The 21,130-nt window shown below is 40.0% G+C and overlaps 1 protein-coding gene across 1 annotated transcript; it reads left to right on the forward strand.

The window, feature by feature from the left end:
- The first annotated feature begins 1,121 nt into the window (after positions 1 to 1,121).
- Positions 1,122 to 20,775, forward strand: LOC136884501 (DNA-directed RNA polymerase III subunit RPC6). Its single transcript, XM_067156712.2, has 6 exons — positions 1,122 to 1,537; positions 1,621 to 1,738; positions 7,706 to 7,954; positions 9,870 to 10,121; positions 13,147 to 13,308; positions 20,657 to 20,775. Exons 1-6 carry the CDS (start codon positions 1,449 to 1,451, stop codon positions 20,729 to 20,731), a joined length of 945 nt encoding a protein of 314 aa, XP_067012813.1. The 5' UTR covers positions 1,122 to 1,448; the 3' UTR covers positions 20,732 to 20,775.
- Positions 20,776 to 21,130: the final 355 nt, after the last annotated feature.

Raw genomic sequence — 21,130 nt, forward strand, 5'->3', positions numbered from 1 at the left:
CACATAATAACAATGTTATTTGCTTTACGTCCCAAATAACTGCCTTTACGGTTTTGGAGACACCAACGTGCCGGAATTTAGCCCCTCAGGAGTTATTTTACGTGCCAGTAAATCTACCGACGCGAGGATTTTTTCTTTTAACACTTTTCGATGATAAATATTTTGGAATAATTGGGCATGCATCAGAGAAAAGCTCATTAGGTTTAGGTGATAGTATAGTTACGTTGACTTTACTGTCACAAATTTTATCCCCTGTTAAAAAACTTTCGTGTGTAACATGTTTTATGCATACGACTGAATCCTTCCCTGGTTCCCAATTATCCCGTTTAAAATGACAAATCGATTTTTTTAAATTCCTCGTCTGAAAGAAAACTAAACGAGGTAACAAAACACTTTTTAATGCTATAGTTGTTACAATACAATGGAACACAACATTTTCTGGGTATCTGCAAATACACGAAACACTTTATTGATAAGCCAAATTCAGTCCGCACCATCACAAATACGGTAATAACGTTATTGATTTAACGTCGGACTATCTACTTTTACGGCTTTTGGGAGACGCCGAGATGCCGGAATTTTTCTAGGAGGAGTCTTTAACGTGCCAGTAAATCTACCAACACGAGGCTGACGTATTTGAGCACCTTCAAATACCACCGGACTGAGCTGGGCTTAGAAAGCCCTGGTTAGCCTTCACATTATTTCGACAATAGGCTCTGCATATGCTTATTCTATCTCTTATCTTGTTATATGTAGGTACTCGATCATATTCGTGAAAAATTAAATGAAACGCGAGACGAAGTTTACTAGACATCAACATACACAGACCCCGCACTTTCACCTTAGCCTCCACTAGACGTTGCCAAACTTGCATGATGCGGCTTGTAACTGTAGTCGGCTATGATTTAAGGAATTAATTTTTTCATACAATTAAGGGAGAATTAAATTATATTTGTTTTTAAACAGGCCATAGTTTTGTAGTAAACAGAATGTTATTATTTTCACAACCTTCGTATAAATGTTTTCGACTATAAAATATAAACGGCGAGTCGGTAGTGACGACTTAGCGTGAAGGGTTGGCCATCCTGGTAAAAAAAAAAAAATTGGAAGACTTACCCGGAGTGAGGTTGACGGGTGGCTGGTGCAAGATGACATGTGCATCCAGCTCATTCTCATTTCGTCTAAGGGCGAGGAGAGAACAGCACCTGTTAGGGTGCAATGTTGAATTTGGTCGGAGTGCTTTTTGTATGAAACAGTTTCGTACCGGCATAAATAGGAATATAGATTGTGGAGTAGGTTAGGTTGTGTAGCAATCAATTGCATTAACACATGGGACTTAGCCGTAACTTTCGGTGGTAAGGTTGCGATCGTATTGGAAGACAGAAATCTACGTATAGATTTCTTGTTTCACGTTTAGATTGTACTCTGTTTGTATTTCAATTGTGGTTATGTCATCTGACCCTGCACCTGAAACCGCTCCTGCTTCCATGGAAGATGGACCTTCGGGGGAACTTTCGGCAGCTGAGATCGAACATAAGTTAGTTTCAGTTTATATATGGTTTCATATTCATGTACCGTATTGCTAAACTTACTAATATATTATACTTTTCATTCCTTCAGAATTATCACTCTCGCCCGATCTGCACCGAAAGGGATTACGGATAAGGACATTCTGGATGAACTACCTGACTTACAGCCGGCCAAAAGAGCTAAAGCAATCAACACTTTATTAGCTCAGGTAAGCCAGAGGTTCACTCTGCAATCTGGGCGGAGGATTTTGAATAAACTCAATAAGTACATTAACTTATTTTTCCACTCCTTGTGGGTGGGGGACGCAGACGAAGAATACACCCACGGTATCCCCTGCCTGTCGTAAGAGGCGACCAAGGGATCATTGTATTAGAACCATGAAACTACTTGTGATTAGTACCATCACGCAGGGAGCACAATGGGTCGCCTTTACTTGCGAGTAGTACCACTATGTTAGGTACACAAGAAGTTTGTGATAGCAGCAGCAGAGAGTACGTCACTGTGGGTTTCCAGTACCCGTGGTTAGTACCATTGTGAGAAACACCACATGTTGGGGCGTTGCCTGTGATTAGTACCACTATATGAGCGATACAGTGGGTTTGCATTGCCTGTGAGTGGCACCATTATGTGAAAAACATAGGTCTACAGTACCTGTGTGTTGTAAAATACTTGTGAGTAGTACCATAATATGTGGAACACCGTGAGTCTACGTTACTTTTAATTTGTACCACAACATGACAAATAACATGGTTCTACTTTACTAGTGATAAGTACCGTTATGAAGGGCCGTTGAACGGATTTTGGACCCCTTTAGACAACAAGCATCCTCGATTCAGGATTGTGCTTTAGAAGCAGTCCCTTGGTCAGTAACACTATTGTTTATGGTAGTTTCTGGGCCGGATCCACTGATTGTTTTAGGCCCTAAATTTATATCCATCCATCCATCCATTCATTCTTCATCACATTTTCTATTCTGGTCAGTGGATGATTTTGAACTTTTGAATTGTCATTACATTTCGTATCATTAGGGGCAGATGACCTAGGTGTTTGGCCCCTTTAAACAACAAGCATAATCAACAACTTATTTTCCGTACTTTATTATGACATATATGCAAAATGGTTTTTCCTTTCCCTTTTTTTAAAAAATATTTAGTTTTTACATTAAAAGAAATCTGTTTTAAATTGTATTTTGTTCCTTATGTTAGGAAAAATGTTATAAAGATAATTTTGTTTTAGGTGTGATTCATTAAAAAAAAAAAAAAAATTGCTTTGCTCACTTTGCAAAATTATTTTTGGATTGTGTACATGAGCAAATGCTGAGTGGACTCAAGTGAGATGAATGAAATTCACTCTTGATATTTTGCTAAAAGGAGGGATAGAAATTCTTGCCCAAAAGTCTTGAGACTGTTAGCCAAACTCTCGAGATAACCTCTCTTGAGTCAGTGTGTGTGTGTGTGTGTGTGTGTGTGTGTGTGTGTGTGTGAATCACAAGCTATAAACATTTCTTTCTCAAAGTGCAGGAATCGAGCTGTTTTGAGTAACCGCATTTTTAGTTTGGTGCAACATTTTCTATAATTTTTTGCAGAGTAGTGCTACTGTGTAGGCTGTTGCATCTTATTGGTTAATATTAACATATAACTTAATTTATTTGCAAAGAAGAAATGAAATAGGACAAAATCCAGTATAGAAACTTGTCAAACACAAACATTTACTCCATGGCTCAGGTGGTAGTGGTGATTATAGAAATGTACCTGTACCTATGCAACAGGTCTCTGCTATCCTCTTCGCAGGTTGAGTGGGGTAAATCTGACCTCTACCATGTTTCTTCCCGCTTGCACATGTCTATGCTATTCATTGTGTATTGAAGAACAAAACTCGTCTTGACTGTTGTCCAAGAAGTCGCAATGTGTTGTTGCTCTCCGGGTTAAAGAAGCATGCTTAGCCTTCTCGAGAGGCTGTTCTGCAAAATATTGAGAAGTTCCAGAGTTTCTCATGAAGCGTTCCCATTCCCATCCCTAGTTTGAAGCATAGTAAATTATCAGATGAGTTGGCCGTGCAGTTAGGGTCGCGCAGTTGTGATCTTGCATCCGGAAGGTAGTGGGTTCGAACCCCACTCTCGGCAGCCTTCAGACCACAGAAAACGGATTACGGAACGCTGTTCTTCCTTGGTGCATACAGAGAGTGGTGCGGCCATCTTTACATCGCAACAATGCCAGCTGTACTGATCTGATAATGCTGAAACCTGCCACAGACATAGACAACGGTGCTGTCTAGCGGTTGGTGAACACACGTCATAGAGCCAGCCTAAAGACAATTAGAGCAAGATTGCAGATACTTACATTACCTCAACTTGCAGCTAAACTTAAAGGCATTCCATAAAATTATTTCTGTGCTTTCATTCGCGAGGTGGTGGATTCAGACCCCACTGCTGGCAGCCGTTCCCATTTTCACACCAGGCAAATGCTGGGGCTGTTCCTTAACGAAGGTCACTGTCACTTCCTTTCCACCGAGTTCGATAGCTGCAGTCGCTTAAGTGCGGTCAGTATCCAGTAATCGGGAGATCGTGGGTTCGAGCCCCACTGTCGGCAGCCCTGAAGATGGTTTTCCGTGGTTTCCCATTTTCACACCAGGCAAATGCCGGGGCTGTACCTTAAGGCCACGGCCGCTTCCTTCCAATTCCTAGGCCTTTCCTACCCCATCATCGCCGTAAGACCTATCTGTGTCGGTGCGACGTTAAGCAAATAACAAAACTTCCTTTCCCTTTCCTATACCATTGTTGCTATAAGACCTATCTGTATCAGTGCGACATAAAGCAAGTTGTAAAAAAAAACAAAGAAACCACAGTAAATTGGATAATTAGAGATATCTTTCCTCACTTTATATATCCCAGTGCTATATATAATCACACTTGCTGTTTCAATGAAACTTGAATTTGTAAACTTTTTGGATTAGCCATACACTTTGGAAACATCCTAGTATGCTTCGAGTTCCACCACTTGCTGTGTTATGTTTCAACTGTTGATAATAGCACAATGTTATGTCCCACTCATTAACGAATTTCCGTAATAATTCCAAGATTAATGAAGGTTGTTAGAATTTTACTCTCTGCTGCCCAACCTTAGTAATATTACAGTATGAGAAAGTTAAAATGTTGCAAATCTTAACATCAAGATTGCTTTTAGGGGAGAGATGTGTTCATTATGATAGCCAGGGACTCGGTACTCCACCCTCAGAAGTACATTTACTTTTTATTACTTACTGAAATGTAGTCCGCACCATTCTTGTTCAGTTGAGCAGCTACGAGGGGCGTACTATATTGTTTTACACTTTATTTGTTGTAAGTCCGGGTATGGTTCACATTTCACTTTTGAAGGTGGTGACATGTAACTAGTGTCTTGTTCTACCATTTGTTAGCAGCACATGTACGGGGGCCAACGAATGCACTCGTCATAGCCATTTCGTAACCACACGGTCAGCGTAGGAGCAGTTGTCAGGGACAGCGCTTTACGACTTGGTTCCTATGCAATAGAAGGCGTGACCACTGCAGAAATTCATTGGCGCTTGGTGGCAGTCTGTGGAGAAAATGAGTCGTCACGGAAAACAGTTTACAACTAGGTGGAAGGTTGGAAAACAGGCCGCACATCGATGGACAAGGGAACCGTTTCTGGAAGGAATGTGACAGTGTCAAGACCAGCAAACATTGCCCGGGTCGAACAGGCCATCCAAGGAAACAAATGCATCACATTTACGGAAATGAAGGCAGCCACGGGAATAAGCCGAAACATCCTGCAGTGGATCGTGCACAGCCACTGACAGTTGGGGAAGGTGTCATCCACGTGGGTGCCTAGACTTTGTCTGTGGACGTGTGCAGAAAACTTTGCAACGCCATGATCAAGATCCAGCTGACTTCATGGCTAGGCTTGTGACTGGTGATGAGACATGGCTCCATTACCATGAGCCACAAACGAAACAACAATCGATGCAATGGAAGCATAGGGGCAGTCCACTGCCAAAGAAATGTCGAACAGTGCCATCAGTTGGCAAGCGAATGGCGACGGTGTTCTGGGACATTGGCAGAACTGGACACAGCTGTCAAGGCATGGGTACGCAGCACTCCGAAAGAATGGTTTCAGGAAAGTCTGGAGAGACTGACACATCAATGGCAAAAGTGCATACAGTTACAAGGAGATTATGTTGAGAAGGTGGACGTAACAACTGATGTGTAATGTACTTCATTTCAATAGAAAAAATAAAGTGTAAAAAAAATATAGTACGCATTGCGTACTTGCACTGCCGATGGGAAAAGTACAAAATAATTACGGCTGAATTACGGTTACCTGAGAAAAAAATGTACTCGATTATAATTACTTCACAGAACGCGAGTCTTTAGGGAATCAGACATTTTTTAATTTCATATGGGGATGGAATGATACCAAAGTTTGCAAGGAAAAATACCTTATCCTATTTTGTGTTTTTTAGTACAAAGACATTTAAGTGGCTATCATCACTAGGTGAGATTAATCAGATTTTCAAAAGTCTGCTTGTGAAATACAGACAAGAAAGACTGTCAACAAGGTGCTGAGTCATTGCTGAGTTATGGGAATTCACCATGGATTCACAAGACACTTAAGTATTTCCATCAACACACTTCTAATAACAGTGTGACGAGTGCTTTGGAGCGCTCAGCACGCCAGGCGAATCATAAAACTCCAGCGCTCTAGAGCGTTAGGAACGTTACAGGGTTAAGGGTGGGACAGTTACAAGAGATTGAAATTACGCAAGTAAATCCTGTAATATTTTCCTTCTTTCTTTTCCCTGGCTGTGCATGTGCTTACAGTAAGGGCAATCCTGATTAATGCTGTGGGTTGGCTCTTCTGATCCATAGAGAGTATTCCCTCCGCTTCTATATCTGGGCAACAGGGACATACTTTCTCCTCAGGATGGTTTTAGCTGTTCGCTACTGTGTGGCTCTTGGGCGTAGTTGGCCTCTTCTTGGTTTTGTGATAGCACGAGTTTTCGGTACAGGTTCATCACCCTCCTGCCACTTGACATATCCTTATCAGTACAGTTCTCTTTCATGCAGTTTCTCACCAATAGCAATGCTATTTTACTTAATTCAGATAATTTTAAAACTCCCTCTGGGTGGGGGATGCAGATGAAGAATACACCCACGGTATCTCCTGCCTGTCGTAAGAGGCGACTGAAAGGAGTGACCTTAAGGGGTGTTGGAATTGGAACCATTTGATTACTTGTGATTAGTACTATAGTGTGCATTCCACTGAGGCAGGGGAGCGGGCGCGCGGCATCACACACTGGTGTCCGTGTGGGACAAGTTGCCATACACTGCTCTGAATTGCATTGGTTCCCCTATGTTCATAACGGATCTGCATTACCTATGAGTAGTACCACTTTATGAGGTGCACCGTGGGTCTACGTTGCCTGTATGAAGAACACCACGGGATTGTGCATTTCCCTTGAGTAGTACGACTGTGTGGAACACCATGGGTCTGGGTAGTACCATAATGTGTGTTGCACCATACATAGATCTGAATTACCTGTATTTGTAACACTATGAGCAACACCATGATAATGCGTGGTCTGTGAATACTTCCGAGGACTACCGCGGTAATGCCGGCGCCTGTGAGGAATACCATGGGTCTGTATTACCTGTGGTTTGTACCACTATGCGAGAACACCACGAGTCTGTTACCTGCGATTAGTATAATTATGTGGGGCCGGTGACCTGGATTTTCGACCCCTTTGGACATGCATCATCTCAGAATATGAGGCATTGTGAATTGGATCCACTGAATCTTTTGGATTCACGATCATTTTATCATCGTCATTTGTTTTAGATTTTAATCAGCGGATACATTTTGAAAGTTTTCATTTTCATTTCATTTCGTTGCAGCTCGTACCATTAGGGGCCGATGGCCGATCATCATCAGCAGTCACTTTAAAAATGTATCATGATTTCATATGATTGACATTTTTTGTTACTTTTGCATTAATTATATACAGCAGTCTTTCATCTTTTGTTTGGTGTACAGTATAATACAGATAGCCTATATTAGGATTGAGATATTGTGTACAAACAATGTTTTCTGTTATCCAGTGCACTGGGGAAGCGTAACCCGAATCCGTTGTATTGTTATATTCATTGTGTTTGTTTCAGGGTCTGCTCGATATCTTCAGCCAGAAAGGGAGTTTGATCTACAAACTGAAAGACCTGAAGAAAGCTGTCAAGGTTGAAGGAGATGATAACGAAGAGAGGATAGTCTATCAGATTATAGAGGAGGCTGGAAACATGGGTATTTGGATCAGGGATATTAGGTCAAAGTCTAACCTGATGGCTACACAGCTGAACAAGGTGCTGAAGGCGATGGAGAACAAGAAATTAATCAAATCGGTTAACTCTGTGAATGTAAGTACTATTATCTGGTTATGTGAGCGAATCATATCCATCGAATTTCACGATTATTTCTGTTTCAAATTGAAGATAATTGTTTTAGTGTAAATCAAGAGTCAAATTAGTGGTGGATTAATAAATACCATTATAAAAGCAGAAATATATACATACCTACGTACATTGCCGCATACATTAGGGGTACCGATTGGAATTTACGCCACTGAACTTTAGTATGCCTTTCGTCTTTTGTTTGTGAAGTCCTTTGCTTTGCTTGATTATTATTTATTGAAGTATTCCGATCCTTTTTGATCTGTTGACTTTTGCCCATAATCCATTAATATTAATATTGGTCCAGGGCCATGCTATTTTTTGTGAAATACAGTGAAACCTCGTTAGTGCGTTCCTCATCAACGCATTTTCCCGCTTGGCACATGGTAAATTCGAAGTTTCAATTCTCATCGTATTAAATCTGTATAAAAATATTTTGGTTATCGCCGTCGCCACAGTTGCATGATTACAAGGAAAGGCCTTCCTGAACTTAATAATAATGCTACTTGCTTTACGTCCCAATAACTACTTTTACGGTTTTCGGGGACGCCGAGGTGCCGGAATTTTGTCCCGCAGGAGTTCTTTTACGTGCCAGTAAATCTACCAACACGAGGCTGACATATTTGAGCACCTTCAAATATCACCGGACTGAGCCAGGATCGAACCTGCCAAGTTGGGGTCAGAAGGCCAGCGCCTCAACCGTCTGAGCCACTCAGCCCGGCTTTCTTCCTGAACTTCACAGGATAAGTTGTACTTTCGGGGAGCAAGCCATTAGCCTCAGGAATGTTCAGTTTTGCTTGCCGGTTAGCAGCAAGATTGCTGAATAGCAGAGTGAGCCTATTTGTGCTTGTATTTTGCATTCCATTCAGAAGGTAGAAATACTGGTACTTATTTTATAATCCCCAGCAGAAAAGGTTTTCATAGTTGTTCTCGTGTTTTTCACATCTTTTAATACTTTCCTCTCATCTTTAAAAATGGTAGACAGGCCTATAGTTTTCACTGTATCTGCAGATACAAGACTTAAAATGCCCTCCTGTCAGAAAAAATCATATCTAGTGATTCCATATCCCTGTTGGATAGTTTTTATTCGTATATTCATTAGTACGTTTTCTCGCTTAACACGGTCCTTTTCCTTGTCCCTTGCAGAAACATCTTAACGAGGTTTAACTGTACATAATTTAGTATTAGGTCTTGTAATTTTCATAAAATTTGCTCAATGTCCTAACTGAAGAAGGTTATTATATCCTGGACATTTTTCACCTCCATTTTTCGGTTTGAACTGCCCACGTTAGTCATGATAGACAAAGGGGTTAAGAATTCACAGACATAGCACACTTATTCGTTGGTGCTAGCCCTGGACCTCTGGAAGGAAACAAAAGACGGCAGGATGCGGTGGAATGCCACAGAAGAAAGTCGTGTCTACAGCGAAATAGTCGCCGTAGGTTGTATGTATGTATATTTTTCTAGTAATAATGGTATTTATTAATTTACCGCTAATTTTACTGTTGATTTTGTGAAAGCAATTATTATACTCCATTCAGGATAAAAATTACAATGAAATTTCATGGATAAGATTTGTTCACGTAACTGGATTCATTATTTTTGCTATTGCTCTTCTGTTTTAAGATTATTTCCCCAGCTTGATGTTGTGTGATGATTGAATGATCTGATAAGGACTAGGTAGTGAATCGTCCATATTATAGGTGAAATCTAACTACTCCTTAAAATAAAACCATGACCAAACTGCTGAAGAACGGACTGATATGTTTCATTGAACACTGGTTGCAGCATCATCAGTACTATTGGCAACTCTGTACAATTCCATAGATTATTCTTGTCATTTTGGTATGTGCTGATTTTTTTAATGTCATTTTTGTTTCAGGCCAGCAAAAAGAAAGTGTTCATGCTGTTCAATTTGGAGCCTCACCCCTCGGTGACTGGAGGTGCTTGGTATTCAGATCAAGATTTCGAGGTGGAGTTTGTGGACATTCTAAACCAGCAGTGCCACAGGTTCCTGCTCCAGAAGTTAGAGACTGCCAAGGGCTGCTCGGCTGGACCCATCGCAGCCCGTACACTGGCATTTGCATCCTGCAACGATGTCTGGAATTTTGTCAACGACCTTGGGATTAGCAAAGTAAGAAGCTTCATTTTTGCCAGCTGTGTTGTATAACTGCCCAGATCATTTCAGGTTGCAATGCACTTTGTCTTCTATTATGGACCAAAACAAATTTGTTACTTTTGATTGAACCCTTTCATCCTTGTATTTGACAGTATGAAAGTGACTGAGGTGAGTGATGTTAGGAATGGCATTCTTTCTGCAGCCCTGTTATAAATGATGTAAACTTCTAGCTTGAAGGATTTGGTTGATGCATGCATTTCATTAAGGAAAGTAATGGGAAACCACGTATCTCATCATTTCCCTGGTACACCTTGTCAGGGATGCCTAAGCTGTTTGACAGCTGATAGTGGAGCTATTGAAGATTCAACCAGCCTGTGGGCTGAGGACTTGACATACTGTGCATATGGTGTAAACACTCAAGGCAAACTGGGATATTGCAAACTCTTTTTTTATTCGATCCACTGTTGATAATCATTGCAAAATTGGATTCTTCTTACAATAAATCTACACCAACATTGCAGCATTGTGAACGACTGCAGGGGAAACTAGACAATGTTGCGAGATGGACAGCGGTTAATGGGATGGAAAGTCAAGTTGTAAGATTTACCGGCATAAGTTGGTACTATGCACAAAGTTTGTAACATTATAAGGAAGTAGAAATTAATGCGTGTCTTACTTGGAATTCCATTTAGAGGAAAGAAGTGTTCTTTGCGATGTCCAGGAACCCACCATCCAGCCCCCAGAAGTACATTTACTTTTATAACCTAATAAAGAGCAGCACCCGCCATTGTAGCTACTTGCAGTGCTATTGAAGAATGTGATGTCATTGCCATCACAAACCATTTCTTGAAAAGTGAATAGTTATGGCGGTGAATCTGTGTGGCGTGGATTTTCTTCACGAGCAAAGGACAATTAATGCGGCCTATTACTGTCGCCTTTTGTTTGAAGCAAAAGCTGTGTATCGCAACAAGCGACGCCAGCAACCGATCCAAAATGTCATTTTTCTCCGTGACAATGCAAGTCCACATACTGCCGCTTTAACTTGGGGAAAAATTGGAGAAAATTCACTGGACACCTCTGGAATACCCTCCATACAATCCAATAGCAAATTAAACTTTTTAATGGTTGAAAAAAGGGCGGTTGATATTTGAACACATAATTCACAAAGATTCTTTTCTGCACTTGGGAACCTATGAATGGTTGTTATTTGAGTACCATATCCAACAGAGACAATCCAGAGATCTTGCCACTCGTTGAGTGTTGATGTCCCTCTCCTGACAGAGCTGGGAAGCGTAAATGAACTCTTAGAGGCCTGAGAGGAGGTGGATGTAGAAGAACTGGGATTGATGAGGAGAGCAGCCTATCTACATGTAAATGGCACTGGATGGTTGTCAGTGTCCTTTTGTGTTTTCTTGTTTGTCCTAGTATCCCTTTCTTTTGTCCCTCTTCCCACTCTGACCTGTCTTTGTGTTCGTCCAGCTCCATGACTAAACGGTTAGCGTGCTGCCATTGGTCCAAGATATCCCAGATTTGATTTGCAGCCAGGTTAGGGATTTTAACCTTCATTGATTCTGATGGTTTCAGGGCTGGGAATCGTCAGCATTGGAATCATAGGTAGGGCTCTGTTTTCACAATTGTGCAGGTCACCTATCAAATGTCACCAGGTCTCTCTGGAGGTCTCATGCTATTATTATTGTGTGGGTTACTGTAGTCACGTCCTAGTTCGTGAACCATGGGCAATGGCTGAGTGGCCTAGTAAGTGGTCCTGAGAGTCGGGATAACAGTTGCTACGGAATGGGAGTGGGCATCTCCGACATATTCTGAGTCATGGCCTTCCTTGTGCTCAGATGGCTAGGGCTATACGATCCACCGGTCGTCTCCTAACCCGTTAGAGGAGAGATCCTCACTTGGACTATGTGTAAGTAGGGTAGCATCCTACTTCATGAATTTACAAAGCTCAGAACATTTTAAGCAAGCATAAGAAGATTAAATGACCAATTCATGATCAAAACCACATAGCCACTTACCCAGACAATTAGCTTTTGGCGCTCTTGCAACTTTAAAATAGTGCTCTCTTGACATTGCAACATTTAACTAGCTGAGGTAAATAGAGACCTTCACGTCTTATGCTATTTTTAAGGACACTTTCTCTCAAAGCATTGATACTTTGTCTGTGTATGAACTTTTCATCTAAGCAGTGTTATATGGACGAAGATGTTAATAATATACGAAACATGTACCACTTTTAACCAATAAGTTGCCATAAGCAACAAATATATCGACAAAGTGGAAAATAAAAAATACTTAGTTGTGAATCTGTTAAAGTGCGATACGGACCATGAAGTTAATTTTATGTAGATCTATTTGTGTCGGTGTGACATGAAGCAAATTGTAAACAAATAAAAGTACAAGGAATGTCATATGTAAGGAAATCCTTTACTAAATATTTACCCAATTGACAGGTTTCAGCTAGTTTATTATTATTAATATATGCATTAGGCCCTCTAAGGAGTACATAGAACCATTATTTAGCATTGGTATTCTTGATCTTATTGTTCTTCTTACCTTCCCAGAACTTCCTCATCCTTTCACTATGGGCCTGTCGTCTTTCTTGTGTCCATGTGTTTTTGATTTTCGAATTTCTTGCCGTCGGTTTCTTGGGCACAAACTTGTGGGTGTTGATTTTTATTATTATTATTGTTTTTATTCTATTATCTGTTCCTGTCACTCTTATGCATAATTTGATTTGTCACTTGTTCCTTTCCATTCCCTAGTCATTTGAAGTGATTGCATTATAAAGAAATTGTTTTCATACTGAAGATAATTCTCCTCATATGAAAAAGTTTTGTGGTCATCACATTGCCTTTAATGTTCTGTTCCAAGGCAGATGACTGTGTTTACGTTTTGCTAGTGGTTCTGCATTCATCTTGCATGCAGATTACTGAACTGAATTCCAGGTTGAGTCGTGGACATTATTGGGTACTTACTGTGAGATATCAGATTTAAGGGTAGAATATTGTTAATGTATAATTATTTTCAGGTTAAGCTTGCACCAGCAGATCTTGAAGCAATTTTGGACACTTTGGTATACGATGGCAAGGCTGAGCGCACCAAGACACCTGAAGGGAAGCGGTTGTACAAAGCAGTAGAACCGCTTCTCTCTGCACCAGGATTGGTCTGTATGCCGTGTGGAGTGTGCCCAGTAAGTATATCATCATTTTCCAGCTCCAATTTCCCCGGTGTGGTGCTTGCCACTTCTTCCTGTCAAAGTGGAATTTCTGTTCCTCTGTGTCCTCCCACTTGCCATTCCTCCTGCTCACCTCCAATTTCGCTGTTCTTGTTCCATCCATCCTCATAACATATCCAAACCATTGCAGCCTGCGTCTTCCTATTTTGATGCCAGCCTCCTTCCTGTTTGCTTCAGTTCTAATCTTGTCTTTGCTGCTCTTTTGGTTCATTGTTCTGATGAACTTAATTTCTGTTCACTATTTTACTATTGGCCTTGCTATGTAGGATATGTGTTTAGAGTCCATAGGTTCATTCATTCATGTATGAAACATGGTCAGTTTTGCTTTCTGGGGTACTGTATCATCCCACAGTAGATTTTTCACTTGAAAATAAAACTGAGAAGCTTTCAGAGTCCTATTAAGTATTTCCTGGTTCATTGTGTTATCTTTTGAAATGATACTTCCAGGGTATTTGAAGTTAGAAACAGATTGCTCCAGAAAATGTTTGAATTTATACCTTTCTTGTTCATAGTTATTTCAACAGTTCTTTATGCAATGTTCTTTGATGGATTTTTTGATCCGATCCATGACTATGATGAACAGGAGTGGTGACAAGGCACTTCCCTGCTGGATTCCTCTTTTGGTTTCAAACGTTTTCTCTCCAACTCAACTTTACGTTAACCAATTTAACATTAATAAAGAGACTCAAACCAAATTTCCCTTTCAACTCTATACAAGAAGCTACAGTCTCTCCTTCCAGCTAATATTCAACACAGCTGCTTACCATTGAGAATTCTTCTTCACTCGTGCTTTAAGAAGACTACAGATTTATCTCTTCACACGAGATTTACAACAATCTAACCACTTTATATGTTATTTTAAACCCCACTTGAAGTATCAAGCATTTCCCTCACCCTTACAGCATAATTTGAGTGAGCGGCAGAAACATCTCATTACTAGCTTTAAAATGTATTTAAACTCCACTTGGAGTAATCAGCTACATTCTTCATCATTATTCTGACGTTTGAAGTGTTTAGGATCCAAACTTTCCTCTAACGCCCTCAACCAACACAGGGCGCCGCTTTACAAGTTTCAACGTAGCAATTTGTGTTCTTATAGAACTACCAATATGCAACTTGTTACCACATTTTTAGCTGCCTCTGTGGATCCGTGGTAGAGTGTCGGCCTCCGGATCCCAAGATAGCGGGTTCAAACCCGGCAGAGGTAGTCGGATTTTTGAAGGGCGGAATAAAGTCCATTCGATACTCCATGTCGTACGATGTCGGCATGTAAAAGACCTCTGGTGATACATTTGGTGTTTACCCGACAAAATTCATTAAATCTCAGCCATAGACGCCCAAGAGAGATCCGGTTTACTCGGTCTGCCATCTAGTGGGCCTAGAGTAGAACGGAACGTCGAAATTGACGAGCAGACAGGCAGATGGCGTCAAATCGAAATGTCTGCACACGGTAGCTGAGGCCATACGATTATTATTACCACATTTTTAGACAAGGACATTCAAGAAAGTGTATAAATTACGACTATTTGTTTGAAAGACTTTAAGAATATCTTTACTACTGTCAACCATCTCGCTCACCTTTTGAAGCATATTTCCTACATCATCCTCACTTTCATTTGTAATTTACTATTTTTAAAATCAACCACAATTAAGAACAATCAGGATCCTGATTTATCTTTCAGATTAAGATAAAGGGCAAAACATGTCCCTATAATTTTATTCACAGATTTTAATTCTTAATTAAAATCACTTTTTATGTATTGAATAGGTGGAATAAATAAACATTAATATTTCTTTGACTTTATTGTACAATTCAATATGGACCAAAATATGAGAATTATAACATGTAATGTACAGATTCTGTATCCGCAAAATCCTGATTCCTCTCCTCAGCCTCTCCCATCTACGTCTCGACGACTCATACCACAGCAATCAACACAAGCAGCCGTCTTGCCAGTTACAATACACAAAAGGAACAGGTCCTATATTGTCTTCATACGCTCATGTTACTACTTCCACCCTTACTGAAGGATCAACCCAATATGTTAACTATGATTGGCCAATTCCGTGACAGCCTCCAGCTCTTTTTCGCTCAAGACAATGAAAATTCTTCAATGGAATGCTAGGAGTATACGAAATAAATATCATGCATTGCGAATCTTAATAAAAGAAACAACACTGTCCATAGTAGCACTGCAAAGAAACTTGGCTTGCGCCCGATAATGCTCTTTCTATGCCTCCTTTCCATATTGAAAGGAAAGACGGCATTGGGTTTGGTGGAGTAGCCTTCCTCATACATCAAATCGTTATCATATCAGGTATTTCTTCCCCAATACTAAATACCACATACATATGTACTTGGTATCATATCCCACAGTATATATATATTAAATATATTTGCCCACCAAATCACTATATCCCATATATGCAATGGCAACAATTTTTTCAACAATTCCCCGATACTAGTCAGTTTTTTATTTTAGGAGACATGAATATTCACCATACCCAATGGCGTTCCAGTGTTGATACACCTAGGGGAACTTGCTTCCTGAACACCCTTAATCAAAGCAACCTAGTCATTCTCAATGATGGCTCCCCGACTAGACTCGCCCCACCTGGCGTACCTCCAAGAGTTGATATTTCGCTCTGCAGTTATACTATCGCCTCCACAACTACATGGCGTACTTTAAGTGACACCCATAACAGTGATCATTTTCCAATATTCATCACATATGGTTCTGGATCAATAATGCAACCCCCACTGACCACTAACGTAACTAGTTTCACACGCTCCTTACATAATTTTGATCCTGCGCTGTTCAAGACATTCATGCTCAAACAATTAGTTACAGCCTGCTGACGAGATTCATTTTAATACTATATATTACACGATGTATCAGTATCTGGAATGTCATCTAACTCAATGTCTGCCAATATTGCTGGCCTCAGATGGTGGGATGCTGAATGTCACCAATTAATCCTTAAAAGGAGGAGACTTTTTAAAATGTATAGAAAACATTAACCCGTTTGAATTATATTAGTCTGAAACATCATATCGCTGCACTCAGTCGCATATTTCACCAGAAACGCCGTCAAGCCTGGCAGTCGTTCATCAATTCATTTAATAAACATATATCAGTATCACGTTTGTGGAATGTGGTCAGAGTTCTGACGCACATCTCAACACAAATCCCTCGTCCTTTCATTCAGCCCGATATATTAGAAAAATTCCTTTGCTCATTAACTCCGAATACCAAACTGCAACTCTTCTACGGTCTTCCTACGGCCCATCACCCTGAGTGAACTCACAGCTACCTTACAAAAATGTAAGACGTCCACACCGGGTCCAGACTACATTAATTACAACATTACAACATGATGTCTTACAAGAAGTTGTTAACCTCTACAACCATGTACTACAAACTTCCACCCCTCCAGACGAATGGAATATCTTCTTTAGTACCTGTTCCCAAACCTCGTTTAGCATTGAACGATGCCAAGAATATTCAAGGAATAGTATTAGCATCTTGTGTACGCAAAACATTTTTGAAAATAATGCTTCAACGTTTTGTCTGGTACCTGGAATATTATGCATTAGTCCCCAACCACCAATATGCATATTTTAAAGGTTGCAGTTCGCATGATGCCATTAATATCCTTATAACTGACATATTACTTGCAAAAACACGCAAGTACCATATTGTTGCCATTTTCCTTGATATACGAGGGGCGTTTGATTCAGTCCCGTTACATATGTTATGGGCCTCCTTATCACGAAAAGGCATTCCTACTCCCTTCATCAATCTGCTACGAAACCTCCTTACATATCGAATGCTCATCATCAAACACCCCTGTTCTACTCTTCTTTCATGCCAGGCTACTGATGGACTCCCACAGGCTGACATTTTTGGTGGAATACTATTTGCATTATATCTCTCCGACCTAGAACAACTAGTAGTACAACATGCACGTATCCTTCTCTATGCTGATGATATAGTCATTTACGCATCAGAGGGCGATATAGATAGTGCCTGTAATTCTATTATTAAAATAATGATCAAAGTGCAGAATTGGCTGTGTTGTTCCGATGGCTTATCCCTATCTCCATCTAACAGTTCTGCACCCATTTTTACTCATAAACGTATCTACAACTCAGAACCTCTATAACATTTGCCTCGTATGAAATACTAATAAATACACAACATAAATATCTTGGTATCATCCTAGATAACAAATTAAATTTCTCTCGCCATGTAAATTATCTCAGAGATACGACTGCTACTTATATAAAACTGCTCAAAGCTATTACTCGACATTCTTGGGGGGCAGATCCTACCACGGACAAGTCAGTGTACTGAGCTACAATACGTGCATGCATAGATTATTGCGCACATATCATTGATCTTGCCAATCCCTCAGCACTTAACCCACTAAACAATATTCAACATCAAGCTCTTCATATTTGTTTTGGTGCATTACCATCCACACCGACGAATGCTTTGCAAGTTGAAACAGGGGAGGCACCCCTCCATATTCGCCAACAATACCTTGCTTCAAAGTACCTACTCCGTTGTTTTATAAAAGTATCTAATTCTATTGTCCCGAAACTGCAACTACTGTATGAACGTTTACACCTCTTCTAATATGCAAGATAAACGAACCCCTGCTCTAACAGGTGCATTTAAACACGTATCAGTACTACAAACAAATTTCATAAGGAGTGCAGTCCTCCCCCACTATACCGTCTCGTATGAAGTAGTACAATACTCAATCGTATGAAGTAGTACAATACTCCCCAACAACTATAAAAGCTACCTCTGCTAGTTTTGATATGCTTCCGTATAGGATATCTACTTTTTCATTAACCTCTAAAAAATTTCCTATATCCTATTCCAATATAGGCCATAATTTCTATACCGATGGCTCTAAGATTGTTCATAATAAAACGCAGCACCTACTCCACAGACAAACTCGGCACATTGAGCTATATAATCTCCACTCATATCTCTATCTTCTCAGCAGAACTCTTTGCCATAAGACAAACATTGCTGTATATAAAAATGAATCTCTTCCAAATGCAAATATCTTCACAGATTCCCTATCAGTGTTACAATCAATAAAGCCATCTAAATTACGCTTATATAGATTCCGGCTCATAAAAACATTCCAGGTAATGAAACAGCGGATAAATCCGCCAAAGAAGCTTCAATGCTCACTACCCCTCCCATGACATTTATGGCTCCAGTAACTGATTTAATTCCTATACTCAAGAGAAAACAAACCTCATCATGGCAACAGTTCTGGAATGAATCCGCTAATATAAAAGGGAAATTTTATCAGACTCCGACCTTCCATTCCTACTACACACTAGTATAAACAAACATACACAAGGCGTCATATAATCAATATCATTCGTCTGCGTTTCAACCACGCCCTAACTCCGCTCTATAAATATGGCTTCAACGTTGTCAACCAGCCTATATGTTAATGTGGTTTAACTGATGCGGACTCAGATCATCTCATTTTGCAATGTCCTTTATATAACCCGCTCGAACACGGTTGTTTACAAGCCTAATACACTTAAAACTCCCTCTCCCAACAAGTGTTGACTGTATTGTTTGTAACCCTATCCCAGAGATACTACACATATTAAACAGATTTCTGGATGAAGCTAAAATTATGCTATAAGTAATTCCAACATGTTGTCTTTCTCATTAATAGTCTTGTCCTTGAAAACTTCTCACTTCTCCTTTGTATTCTCCACCATGTCTGGATTTGTTTCGGTTCTTTTATTTCCTCCATAGCTACTGCGACTCTCGTTGCATTGCTACTGTCTTTTGTCATTCCTACCACATGTGTTTTGGCGAGTCATTCTTTTGACAGCCGGACCAAGTCATTTGTTACGGGTTTAGGGTATCAAGTCGATCTTAATAACACACCATTCCGGTACGTTTCACATATTCCTTACTCACTGCCTAAATGTCAACCCTCCGATTCGTGTTCTCCCCTCCTCAAACTCCTTTAAAGTCAGTGATTCATGTCCTATTGTTCTTCCCAATTTTGTAGATTCGGTCATGTTCATGCGGTATTAAGACGCCAAGGTGAATCACTTCGGCGTGAAGAGTAGAACCTTGTGTCCACGTGCTTTCTCGTATGTTTATTTACCCTTATGCCTTTATTGATTCTCACTACTACTAGAGATTATAGGGTCAGAGTACTTTCTGCATAGTTGCATTACTCCCACATACTAAGGTGAGACCCCCTATACAGTATTTACCAACTATGTAAATTGTGGTACAAAGATTTTATTAACCATCATAAATTGTGGTTAATAATGTTGTGAATGTTCAATTCTTAAAAGTATTGGAACTAGGTGTCAAATACCAAGCCCATTCAAATATTCAGCAGAAGAAGAGTGTTCATGTTCACAGCTGTTTGCAGCCTGGTCATTCCAGCAATTGTAAGCAATTATTTCCTTCGTGACCACAATGTCGGTAAACACAAGCACTGGTCAAATGGATATTGAATGTGGGGTCTGAGAAATTGCAAGCGATAACGATGTACACACGTACAGTAGCCGTCAGTTTCTGTACGTATCCTACTCTTTCAGCTACATACAATGCCAGAATGCGCATTCCTTTATAATTATTATACTGCCTCAAAACAGACCTTCGTAGAAATGAACAGCCTAGTTGCTTGTTGGCACGTATTTACGGAATGGAAAAGGCCCATGGTTGGCTATTCACACACTCGGCATAAACAACATTCAGCTCCGTCTTTCTGTAGGCCCAAGTCACGCTGCTCACCACACAATGTGATAAGAAAATTCTTTCAAGAATAAAATTTACTGTGTCCACCTATTCAATACAATTATATTCTGTATTGTTTAAAGCCTACATGACTTACATATACTAAGACACAATTTAATATAATTGTATTGAATAGGTGGACACAGTAAATTTTCTTAATGTTATCTTCAATATGGAACAGATATGAGATTAGTTACTTGTAACAATGTGATAACCGCTCTCGAGACCCTTTCTCAGACTGCCCATCGTTTGGCCTCCTGAGTCCAAAATATCCTGCTGGAATCCTACAAGTTAAACCTTTCTTCTACTGATACCTTCCTTCTTCGAAGGTTAAGACCTTTTCCACCTTTTCCTTTCTGGTTAGTGTTAAAGAGGATGGTTGCTGAGTTGTACTCCTTCTTAAAACAATCATAGTTTTTTTTTTTTTTTTTTTTTTAAACTTTTGATACTAGGGATGGTTCTAACTTAAAATTTGAAATTGTCCTCTGTTGCAGGTGATGAGGAATTGTGGCGATTGCGGGTGGGTAGTTCCTAAGAAGTGTGTATATATGAAGGAATGGCTTGAGTGAATAAACTGTCAACTAGCTTTGTTAATGTGTGTTTGTTATTTCTCCTGCTTCCTTGATCCTTATCTCTGCAAAACATTGGCAGTATCAAGAGAATAAGAGGGAGCATTAATTGATGAACATTTTCTGGCTGAGGTGCAATCTTGAATGCCTTTGTGCTCTGTGGTTCTGTCAGTGGCTTACAACAGAAATTACAGTAGTCAGTGCAGTTGGACACTTTCACCAGACCAAGACAATGAGCCACGGGTCACGCGACATTCTCACTATCGGAAGAAAGTTCTAAAAACCTATTTAAAGAACTAGGATAGACCTCTTGCTGCAAAAGATGTGGACATGAAAGAAATTAAGTCATTGTTATAAATTGTTGTTCATCGAGTAAAATCTACTTTTCATTTTTTCTTC

This window comes from Anabrus simplex, chromosome 12, assembly GCF_040414725.1.
Source record: "Anabrus simplex isolate iqAnaSimp1 chromosome 12, ASM4041472v1, whole genome shotgun sequence".
Lineage (NCBI taxonomy): Eukaryota > Metazoa > Arthropoda > Insecta > Orthoptera > Tettigoniidae > Anabrus > Anabrus simplex.

What these genes read in the sequence shown, in the direction of transcription:
- LOC136884501 (XM_067156712.2), top strand. Translation starts at nt 1,449, where the DNA reads ATGTCATCTGACCCTGCACCTGAAACCGCTCCTGCTTCCATGGAAGAT. An exon ending in ACGACCTTGGGATTAGCAAA is followed by an intron (nt 10,122 to 13,146) that starts GTAAGAAGCTTC and finishes AATTATTTTCAG; the next exon opens with GTTAAGCTTGCACCAGCAGA. An exon ending in TGCCGTGTGGAGTGTGCCCA is followed by an intron (nt 13,309 to 20,656) that starts GTAAGTATATCA and finishes CCTCTGTTGCAG; the next exon opens with GTGATGAGGAATTGTGGCGA.